Genomic DNA, 11,463 nt, shown 5'->3' with positions numbered 1-11,463 from the left:
TTTACTTGGACATATCTATTTTATTTTGTTAGTATGTTTGGTTTTGTTCTCTGTCTCCCCCTTTTAGACTGTGAGCCCACTGTTGGGTAGGGACTGCCTCTATATGGTGCCAACTTGGACTTCCCAAGCGCTTAGTACAGTGCTCTGCACACAGTAAGCGCTCAATAAATACGATTGATTGATTGATTCTCCTCTTAACCTCATGGGTAAGGCCACCCATCCGTCCTTGTGGGGAATTTAAACCCATCTCCCTTTCTCCCGCCTCTTCCTCTCCCATGGAGGGGTGAAGTATTCGGATTGCGTGAATACCCCGGATGTCAGGTGGCCGCCGCTTCAGGAGTTGGGGAGCCCACCTTCCTAACCCGAAAGGGCAGGTGCGCAGGCGCAGAGGCGCGCGGCAGCCCTCCCCGACGAAAAGCGAGCGGTACCCCGGAGAAGCGGCTGCACCACCTGGGAAACGATTGGCCAAGGACCGGCCAATAAACAAGCCTCCTAGTGGCCGAATCTTCCCCGCTGTCTAATGCGGCCACTTCCCATTGGTGGCGGTGGGGCCCGTCCGGCTGCTCAACTGCACGTGGGCGGAGCAACCCCCCCCCTTTCCCGACACCGCCTTTCTCTGGCCAGCGCCGTGGCCGCGGGGTGCTGCGCGGAGCTGGGACGGAAGTCGGTGGGCCCCGCCCTCTCCCCTTCGCCGCCGTTTCGGGAGCGCGCGCGCGCGGGCGCGCCCGGGCCCGCGCGTTACTGGGCCGCCCCGGGACTAACCGCTTTCGCCACCCTGCAGTGTGAGCGAGCGAACCTGCGAGCCAGCCAGGGAGGGAGAGTGAGCGTGTGTATCTGTCCCCGGCCGCCCCGAGCCGGGATGAGCGGCTCCTCTTCATGGAGACCAGACGGGTGGAGATTCCCAGCAGCGTCCTGGACGATCTCTGCAGGTAACCGACGACCTCCCCCGCCCGAGCCCATTTCCCGCTTCCGACCCTCCCCCCCTTTCCCAGTCCAGGCGCGGGAATTCCCTTCCCGCCACCTCCCCCCCCCCAACCAAGTCCCAGTGCAGCTTCTGCCCTCCATCATTTTGACCCTTTCGACCCCTAATTTTCCTACCTTCTCCTCATGCTCGTCGCCTTCAGTTGTCCCGCGCCCTGCCTCTCTTCTCCCGAAGACCTTCCTCCCCATCTTCCCCTCAGCTCCCTCGTCGCTATTTAACACTGCGCCCCTTTTCCCGTCGCGACCCCAGCTGCATTTCTTCACATAACCACCCCTCACTCCATCCACTCTTAACCACCCGAGAGCGTCTCGGCGCAATTTCTTCCTCCAGCCAACTACTCTTTGACTTCTAACGATCCCCCCCTGTTCCACACTTCCAGAAAAGACATTTTCCTTCTCCCTCGGTCCCGTCTTTCCAACCGATCCCCCGGGGAATCACCTTCCCTAAACTTCCAGGACTTCCCCAGATTCCGGCACGAATAAACAGCGTCCATAAACCTCCCCCAACTCATTGTAGTGGAATCGAAATCACGCTGCCCAACACCTTCCCATTAACACTTCCTGTGAACTAGCGTTCAGGATTTTTCCCCTGCCTCACTATTTGGGTAAATAAAGCAGAAATCTGTCTCCGTAATATCGGAAAGCCACTACTACGTTTTCTTTTTATTCTTCCTCGCCTTGACACCAATACCCACTCAAGGGATTTAACTCCTGAAATGTTTTAACAACCGAGGTTTCTCCGTCCAACCCACAGTCAGCTAAAATTAAGGGTCAACAACAAAGTTTGACCTTGATGTGGAAAAAATATTTTCGGTTCTTGCATCAAAACTTCAGGATTTTGGGGGTCGTGAGTAAAAGGAAGAATGATGCCGTTTCCTCCCCCCCATGTGAACGGTTCAGGTCGGTTAGTCTTGTTTTCTTCTGGTGCTTTAAATAACGAAAAATATTCCACGCAGGGGTGTGTGCAAGTGCTTGTCACGTGTGAAGAAAAGTTGATTTATAGTCTCTTGAAATTAAGGGCGTTTCTGAAAGGCAACTTTCTTGGTGATGTGCCTATAATATTTTCAAGATTTTTCACTTGGGATATGTTTGAACTTTGAAATGGACATAAACATTACATTTTCAGTAAAGCTCCGTATCTCTGTCTCCTCCTATGGCAGACATTCTCCAAAGAACCCAGTCACTTTAAAAACAAAATGAAAAATTCCCGTTATTGAAAAATAGACTTCATTTATCAGATTTTTCATCATGTGTAGCAATGGGAATTACATGTACCTATGGGTATTAACTCATGGAATTTGCAAGGAGAACCCATTCCTGTTTAATACTGTATTTTCAAGTAAACTGTAAAATGAAGTGCTTATTTGCACATTTTGAGCTCCGTGTGCATTTCTCTCAAAATTTCAGAAGTAAGAAACTAACCATAGAGCGGTGGATTAATCACGAATTGGTGATTTAGTAGCTCTAAGAAAGCAAGCATCAAGCAAGTGGGAAAGGATACCTATTCAGGAAGGTTGCTTGCAGTTGTGTTTCACTCATAAATTTTTAAAAGTTGATTTGAACAGGTTTAAATGATCTCACTGAGCAAAGTATTAAATGTACATGTATCTCCTTAGGTAGAGGTTAGATTTCCAAGCGTTACATCATTCTGGTAAGTCAGTAGGTCATAGCTTAGTCATTGCTACATGAACTAACGTACATAGCACCTTTCTCAAAAGTACTTATTTCGTGAATTAGAACGTGTAATTGTAGGCTACAGTCTGTTCCAAATAGTCATTAAGTCTCTGCAGTAAGAATAACTGTTTTGTGGACTAGGCCTGTTCTGATGATCTCTCTGTCTCATGCATCTAATTTCATTAGATTTTCCTCTGCTCACTTGCCGGCCATGTGACTTTGGGCAAGTCATTTAACTTCTCTGTGCCTCAGTTACTTCATCTGTAAAATGGGGATTAAGACTGTGAGCCCCACGTGGAACAACCTGATAACCTTGTATTTACCCCAGCGCTTGGCACATAGTAAGTGCCTAACAAATACCATTATTATTATTATTATTATTATTATTTGACTTTAAGGCCATTTAGAGACAGTTCTTCACAGTTCAGATTTTGAAAAGCAAAAAGTTAAGTTGAAAAGGTAGCAGGGTGCATAGTCTTAGTTTCTTAGTTACACCAGATTTGAATGGTTGAATTGTAAACTAGTTTAATCTGGTGTGACTTGTTAACTCTGTGTACAATATTAACTTCTTCTCAAGGTTGCACACCCTTCTTCCTTCTCCCGTGCTGCTCCCAGCTCCACATCAGGGTAAAGGACTCAGCTTCCACTCCCTTCCCTGGGTACACATGGGCTTGACTCTATGCTATGTGCCATTTTTAGAATGGGGTTGGTACTTGTTGAATTACCCTGCCTTCAGCCTTCCCGTCGTGCCAGGCCTTTTTCAAGACTGGGCTGGAAAAATGTATGAAAATTACAGGGGACAAACAGTCACTTTTAGGAAGTAGGCTGAAAAAGCGCTACCCAAAAACTACAACTCACCAGGATTTCACCAGTTGAATTCTCTTATTGTGAAAGCTTTCAACCTCCTCCCTGTCTGCACTGCACCTAACCACCAAACATCCTAAAGGGTGCCTTTTTGCAAAGATTTCTAATTTCATGTTTTAATTCATTGCCTTCGTTCTTCATAACCGATTCAACAGAAATTAAATACCTGTCTTGATTGGCTTTTTCTGGAATGGCAAATTCTTCCCCCAAATTCTCTTGCCTAGATTTCAAGTACCCTGTTACCTTAAGGAGCCCATTAAATTTCATGAAATTCCACATGTACTACCTGAATGTTTCCCGCCAGACAACAGTCATGTGACTCTAAGCCTGTTCCTTTGTGCCCCCTGCCTTTTTTTTTATGGTATCTGCTAAGCTCTTACTATGTGCCAGGCACTGTACTAAGCACTGAGATAGATGCAAGCTAATCAGGTTGGACCCGATGCATGCCCCACATAATAATAATACTAATGATGATGGTATTTAAGCGCCTACTATGTGCAAAGCACTGTTCTAAGCCCACATGGGGCTCACAGTCTTAATCCCCATTTTACAGGTGAGGTAACTGAGGCACAGGGAAGTGAAGTGACTTGCCCAAGGTCACACAGCAGACAAGTGGCAGAACTGGGCTTAGAACCCAGGTCCTTCTGACTCCCAGGCCCATGCTTTAACTGCTAAGGCCACACTGCCTTCCCCTGCAGGGTAGGATTCTCAATTATCCAAGACATGCTCATCTTAAATGATGCTACAAATTCTCCTTGCCCTGTTTTGAAAACTGGAATCCGGATGAACCATTTATTGAGCACCCCTGTGGGCAGAGCCCTGCACTGAGAACTTGGGAAATGTAGAAGTAAAGGACATCCATCAATTAATGGTATTTTTTTGTGTGCTTACTGTACTAAACACTTGGGAGAGTACAGTGCCATAGTTGGCAGGTGTGATCCACACCCGCAGGGTGCTTACAGTCTAGAGGGCGAGGCAGAAATTAAAATCAATTGCAGATTTGGGGAAACGGCAGAGTATAAGGATATGTACCCGAGTTCTGTGGGGTGGGAGGAGTATCAAAGCGCTAAAGGAGTACACAGTCAGGTGCACAGGGGAGGGTGAAAAGGGTGGGGAAATGAAGACTTAGGGAAGGCCATTTGGAGGAGATATGATTTTATTAGGGATTTGAAGATGGAGAGAGTGGTGGCGTGTGGGATATGAAGGGGATGGGAGTTCTAGGCCAGAGCGAGATGGGACTTCCACCTGCAAGGACCCTACAATCTAATGGGAGGAAGAGTAAGCCTAAATTAACAAATGAGTTGAGAGAAAGAATAGATATAAATAACAAGTACATGAGTGCCGAGACTGATGCACTATGACCAATCCTTACAATTTCATTTTCTCATAGGATCCCCTCTCCCCTTCATCATTCATTCCCCTTCCAGTGCTTAGAACAGTGCCTTGCACATAGTAACCGCTTAATAAATGCCATTATCATTATTATTATTATTATTATTGTTAGCAGATGTTCGACCTAACACAGTTGGCATGGAAGAACTGAGTGTAGTTATGAAAGAATATTTAAGTTAAGACCGTCTACTTTGAAATGGACAATCCAGGTGCACTTTTTCCCATGGGCCTTTTGAGTGTGGTGATTCCTGTCCTTTTAATTTTTACTTAAACCTATTGCAAGGAGTTGCATTGCCGATTTTTCCCTGCGTTTATGTGGAAGAGAAGGAAGAAAACTTGAGTCTGGTACAGTTAAATATAGAGCATAGCATGCTGCATACAGGTGCTCATTTACTGGTGTGGTTGGTGGGTCATAAGTTAGAATTATTTTTTCCCCCACTTAGGTGTCTCTAAAATGGCTGAAATGTGTCACTTTGATAGTGTAATAATAATGGTATTTAAGGTCTTACTGTAAGCCAAACACTGTACTAAGCAAGGGATACCTACAGGTTAACCAGATCAGATACAGTCCCGGTCTCACAGAGTAGGGAAATCCCTAAAAAGAGGACAAAGCAACCCAAGAACAAAAGCATTAGAATTATCCCCCTATTGTGGTGATTCTTACCCAGGCCATTGAGAGAATTAACTCTCCCAAATCTCCACAGTTTGATAGGGCAAGAGCACAAGACCCTAAAGGACATCTAATTCTTTTCCCTAAGCACCTAAATGTAGCTCATTTTTTTCCAAGTCAAGAAAGGGCTATGGGGAGAAAGAAATCCTTTCCCCCAAAACTCCCCAACAGGACTCTTCTTGACATAAAACCACCAGTGGCAGCAGTGGGGAATTAGGTGGTAGAAATTTTAGAGGCTTCTGGGGTTGATGGGCCTCCATTTTGCTCCAAAATTACCTTGAGGGTAACCATCTCTCCAGAGTCTGGTCAAATTTTGGGGAGGGGTTATTCCTGATGATCTAGGCTTGCAAGGGGAAGGGGAAATATTTAGCACCCTACTCCCTGAGAGACCTAATTCCCAGCACTTAAAAGAGTGCTCAGCACATAGTAAGCACTTAATAAATCCCATGACTACTACTGCCACCCTACACACAAAACATCCTCCCACTCCAACAGTGAAACTTGCTTCCCTACCTGCGGCACAACAGCCTTCCTCAATTTTTTTTTCCTCGTGTGTGAGGGGTATGACTACATTTTTGTTCATGCCAGTCCCCCTCAGCTGTGGACAGTGGGGAGGGATTCATCTCTACACTGATGACACCCAAATCTACATCTCCACTCCTGTTCTCTCTCCTTTTTCCAGGCTCGTATCTCCTCCTGCCTTTAGGACATCTCCATGTGGATGTCTGCCCACCATCTAAATTCTATAATTCTATTTATTTGGACGGTTTTGACACCTGTCTACATGTTTTGTTTGGTTTATCTCCTCATTTTAGATTTGTTGGGTAGGGACCGTCTCTATATGTTGCCGACTTGTACTTCCCAAGTGCTTAGTATGGTGCTCTGCGCACAGTAAGCACTAAATAAATTTGAATGAATGAATCTAAAACTCAACGTGTCCAAGACTGAGCTCCTTATCTTCCCTCCCAAACCCTGTCCTCTCCCTGACTTTCACGTCACTGTAGATGGCACTACCACCCTTCCCGTCTCACAAGCCCGCAACCTTGGTGTCATCCATGACTCCGCTCTCTCATTCATCCCACACATCCAATCCGTTACCAAAACCTGTCGGTCTCACCTCCACAACATCACCAAGATCCGCCCTTTCCTCTCCATCCAAACTGCTACCTTGCTGGTTCAATCTCTCATCCTATCCCGACTGGGTTACTGCATTTGCCTCCTTTCTGATCTCCCATCCTCCTGTCTCTCCCCGCTTCAGTCTAAATTTCACTCTGCTGCCCGGATTATCTTTGTACAGAAATGGTCTGGGCGTGTCCCTCCCCTCCTCAAAAATCTCCAGTGGTTGCCTATCAACCTTCAAATGAAGCAAAAACTCCTCACTCTTGGCTTCAAAGCTCTCCATCACCTCTCCCCTTCCTATCTCACCTGTCTTCTACAGCCCAGCCCACACACTCCACTCCTCTGCCGCTAACCTCCTCACCGTGCCTCGTTCTCGTCTGTCCTGCCCTCGACCCCTGCCCTACGTCCTACCTCTGGCCTGGGATGCCCTCCCTCCACACATCCGCCAAACTAGCTCTCTTCCTCCCTTCAAAGCCCTACTGAGAGCTCACCTCCAGGAGGCCTTCCCAGACTGACCCCCCCCTTTTTTCCTCTCCTCCTCCCCTCTTCATCGCTCCCCCACCCTACCCCCTTCCCCTCCCCACAGCACTTGTGTATATTTGTACATATTTATTACTCTATTTTATTAATGATGTGTATATAGCTATAATTCTATTTATTCTGATGGTATTGACACCTGTCTACTTGTTTTGTTGTCTGTCTCCCCCTTCTAGACTGTGAGCCCGTTGTTGGGTAGGGACTGTCTCTATATGTTGCCGATTTGTACTTCCCAAGCGCTTAGTACAGTGCTCTGCACACAGTAAGCGCTCAATAAATATGATTGAATGAATGAATTCAGAACTGATGGGCAAAAATTCCATTCAGATGCGTCCAAATGGAGGTTTTAGCCAATGGGGCTAAGAGCCAGGTGGGCTCCCAGCCTGCTGTAACCTCTCCTTCCTGGCAGGAGCACCCTAGGGAATCTTGCTAGTGTTATAGCTCAGGGTTTTAAAAAAAATCCTGCTTCAGAAGATATTTATCATCAATATGAAGTTTTCGAACACCTGGGCAAGAGGACCCCCTGGGGAATTTTCCACCCCTGGTTAAAAGCCCCGATCATGTTGCTTGTAACTAAAGAACTAAAAGATTTGGTCTAATTCTTTAAAATGGCAGATTCTCAACAATTCTTAGGTTTCTTATGCTCCTTTTTGCCTTATTAAGCTAGATGTTGTTTCCTGCCCCTTTTGTTCTGCCAGCCCCATTCCTTGCCAATTGCCTTGGGGATGGATTTGATTTTTTTTGTTTGCTTACTATGGGAGCCATCTACCTTGCCATATATTACGAATTTCAGGCATTGGGGAGGTGGTGGATTAGGCAGTTTGCATTTGGTTAAACTTTCCTTTTGACCCTGATAAGTAAAATCCAGGAAACTTGGTTAAACTCTTGGTTAAACTTTCTTCATGTACTATCAGTTTAGAGTACAGTATTTTGCACTCAGCTTTAGAACAACTTTTTAAAATGTATATTTGAAAGTGCTAACCTGCCAGCATGTATCACCCTTTTCAAGTAATGTTTGCCCCTGGCTGAGCCACATAACATTTCTTTGCCAGTGTAAAGTCCAAACCAGGATCCTCTAACCCTCAACCAGGGGCAAGTTGTAGTAGCAGGCAGCAGGTAAAGACTCGCTGAAAACTGGAGCGCTGCTAGGTAGAATGCTACTTTTAAATTCTTTCTCTTTCTCCATAATGAAAAGAAGTAATTCCTGTGTGAAGAGAAGGGTATGCTTGTTCTGTTCATCGATCACTTGCACTTTGTTTTCAGGGGTTGCTGCTGTATTCGTAAGAGAGTGGAACAGTTTGTTTTTCGGTTTGTTGCTCAGTCTTGAGTCCAGCTGAAGAACATCAACACTAATCATGGACACAAGCAGTACTAATATTTCAGCAATTGGCCTAATGAACAAATAAACATGGCAAGCTCTCAATCTCTTGTTTAGTTTCCAGGTTTCATAGCCCCACTAAAAAGATTTCTAGCCCTCCCCAGTGATGCCACCACAGGAAGTTATTTATGCTGGTGAACCTGAAAATGTCACATTCTGGGGAAATGAAATCTTTACTTGAGACTTCTTCCAGTGGTTCCTTGTTCCAATGGTTCCTCAGAGAAGCAGCATGGCTCAGTGGAAAGAGCACGGGCTTTGGAGTCAGAGGCCATGGGTTTGAATCCTGGCTCTGCCAATTGTCAGCTGTGTGACTTTGGGCAAGTCACTAACTTCTCTGTGCCTGTTACCTCATCTATAAAATGGGGATGAAGACTGTGAGCCCCCTGTGGGACAACCTGATCACCTTGTAACCTCCCCAGCTCTTAGAACAGTGCTTTGCACATAGTAAGTGCTTAATAAATGCCATTATTATTATTATTAGAACAGTGCTTTGCACATAGTAAGCACTTAATAAATGTTGTTATTATTATTGTGGCCCTCTCCATCAAGCAAAAACCCTTCACATCTGCCTGTAAGCTCCTTGTGGACAGGGAACATGTCTACCTACTCTGTTGCACTGTACTCTCCCGAGTGCTTAGTACAGTGCTCTGCACACAGTAAGCGCTCAACAAGTGTCATTGATTGAACTGCCTTTTAAGGCTCTTCCCACCTTATATCTAGCTTGCACTCTTTGCTCTTCCGAAGCTCACTTCTTAATTGTACTTTGGTTTCAACTCCCCCCTCCTCTGACCCCTCACTTATACCATTCTTTCAGCCTGGGAAAGCTTTCCTTCTCTATCACCCTCAAATTATTCAGAACCCTGTTTTCTTTGTCTTGAGCCCTCGTCAAATTCCACCTCCTTTGGAAGCAGCACAACCTAGTAGGGTTAAAGAATGGGCCTGGAAGTCAGAGGACCTGGGTTCTGATCCTGGCTCTGCCACCTGTCTGCTGTGTGATCTTGGGCGAGTGACTTCACTTCTGTGCCACAGTTACCTCATCTGTAAGATGGGGATTAAGATTGTGAGCCCCATGTGGGACATGGACTGTGTCCAACCTGATTAACTTGCATCTACCTCAGCACTTAATATAGTTCTTGGCGTATAGTAAGTGCTTAACAAATAACACTTAAAAATATACTCTCTGATTAGGATGACTCCCTAGTTTGCATCAAACATTTGGTAACCCATAACACACATGCATTTTATTCCTTTCCTCAGCACTTACGAGTGTGTATGCATAAAAACTATTTAGGATTCTATTTTCAATTATTTCGTGATTTCATCCTGATATAATCAATCACATCTAGCGCTTACCTCATGCAGAACACTGTACTAAGTGCTTGGCATAGTACAGCATACCAGCTGGTAGACATATTCCCTACCCTCAACATGCTTACAGTCTAGAGGGGGAGGCTGTCATTACAATAAATTACAGATATGCGCATAAGTGCTGTGGGGCCGAGGGAGGGGTGAATAAAGGGAGCAAAGCCAAGAGCAAGGGTGACACAGAAGGGCGTGGGAGAAGAGGAAATGAAGGTTTAGTCAGGGAAGACCTCTTGGAGGAGGTGTGCCTTCAGTAAGGCTTTGCAGGAGGGGGAGAGTAATTCTTTGTCAGATATGAGGAGGAGGGAAGGCGTTCCAGGCCAGAGGCAGGGGACGTGAGTGAGGGGTTGGCGGCACAGTAGGGGTATGGTGAGTAGGTTGGCATTAGAGGAGTGAAAATATAATAATAATGATGGCATTTATTAAGCACTTACTATGTGCAAAGCACTGTTCTAAGCGCTGGGGGGGTTCAGTAATAATAATAATAATGGCATTTTTTAAGTGCTTACTATGTGCCAAGCACTGTTCTAAGCACTGGCGGGGATACAAGGTGATCAGGTTGTCCCACGTGGGGCTCACAGTCTTCATCCCCATTTTCCAGATGAGATAACTGAGGCACAGAGAAGTGAAGTGACTTGCCCAAAGTCACACAACTGACAAGTGGCGGAGCTGGGATTTGAACCCACAACCTCTGACTCCCAAGCCCATGCTCTTTCCATTAAGCCACGTTTATTCTACTTCCTGTTATGTCATTATTCTTCCTCTTGCTCCATCTCCCTTTAGATTGGAAGCTTGAGGCCAGGGGACGTCATCCTTTTGTTGTATTCTTTCAAGTGCTTATTACAGTGCATAGCACTCAGTGGGTGTGCAATAAAAACCATTGATTAGGAGTTGAACAAGGGGGAAAATTTATATTCATACAACTATAATAGATGCATAATCCTTATAATCTGCATCACATTAATTTGGATATACAATTTCTATTGGAAATAAATACAGGCTTGTGAGTCAGAGGACCTGAGTTCTAATCCCAGCTCCACCACTTGCCTGCTGTGAGACCATGGGCAAGTCACTTCACTTCTCTGTGCCTCAGTTTTCTCAACTGTAAAATGGGAATTCAGGACCTGTTCTCCCTCCTACTTAAACTGTGAGCCTCATGTGGAACAGGGACTGTCTCTGACCTGATTAACTTGTATCTACCTTGGGACTTAGATCAGTGCTTGGTACATAGTAGGCACTTAAATTCCATTAAAAAAAAAAGTTTTGGGAAAGCCTAGTGGCTTAGTGGAAAGAGCACAGGCCTGGGAGTCAGAGGACCTGGGTTCTAATCCCAGCTCTGCCATTTGTCTGTGCTGTGCTATCCTGGGTAAATCACTTAACTTCTGTGCCTCATCTGTAAAGTGGGGATTCAGTGCCTGTTCTCCCTCCTACTTAGACTGTGACCCTCATGGGCAACAGGGACTGTGTCCAAACTGATTATCTTGTA

The 11,463-nt window shown here is 45.6% G+C and overlaps 1 protein-coding gene across 4 annotated transcripts in view; it reads left to right on the top strand.

Moving 5' to 3' along the window:
• The first annotated feature begins 742 nt into the window (after positions 1 to 742).
• The window catches only part of DCP2 (decapping mRNA 2), a 61,360-nt gene continuing 50,639 nt past the window's right edge, over positions 743 to 11,463 (top strand). For all 4 annotated transcript variants that reach the window (XM_038769411.1, XM_038769410.1, XM_038769409.1 and 1 more), the window contains exon 1: positions 743 to 929. In XM_038769411.1, coding sequence (XP_038625339.1) covers positions 877 to 929 — 53 coding nt within the window. In that variant the 5' untranslated portion in view covers positions 743 to 876. The remainder of the gene's footprint in view (positions 930 to 11,463) is intronic.

This window comes from Tachyglossus aculeatus, chromosome X4 (assembly GCF_015852505.1).
Source record: "Tachyglossus aculeatus isolate mTacAcu1 chromosome X4, mTacAcu1.pri, whole genome shotgun sequence".
Taxonomy (NCBI): domain Eukaryota; kingdom Metazoa; phylum Chordata; class Mammalia; order Monotremata; family Tachyglossidae; genus Tachyglossus; species Tachyglossus aculeatus.
The sequence above is the reverse complement of the archived record's forward strand: the minus strand, read 5'-3'. Positions and strand labels throughout refer to the sequence as shown.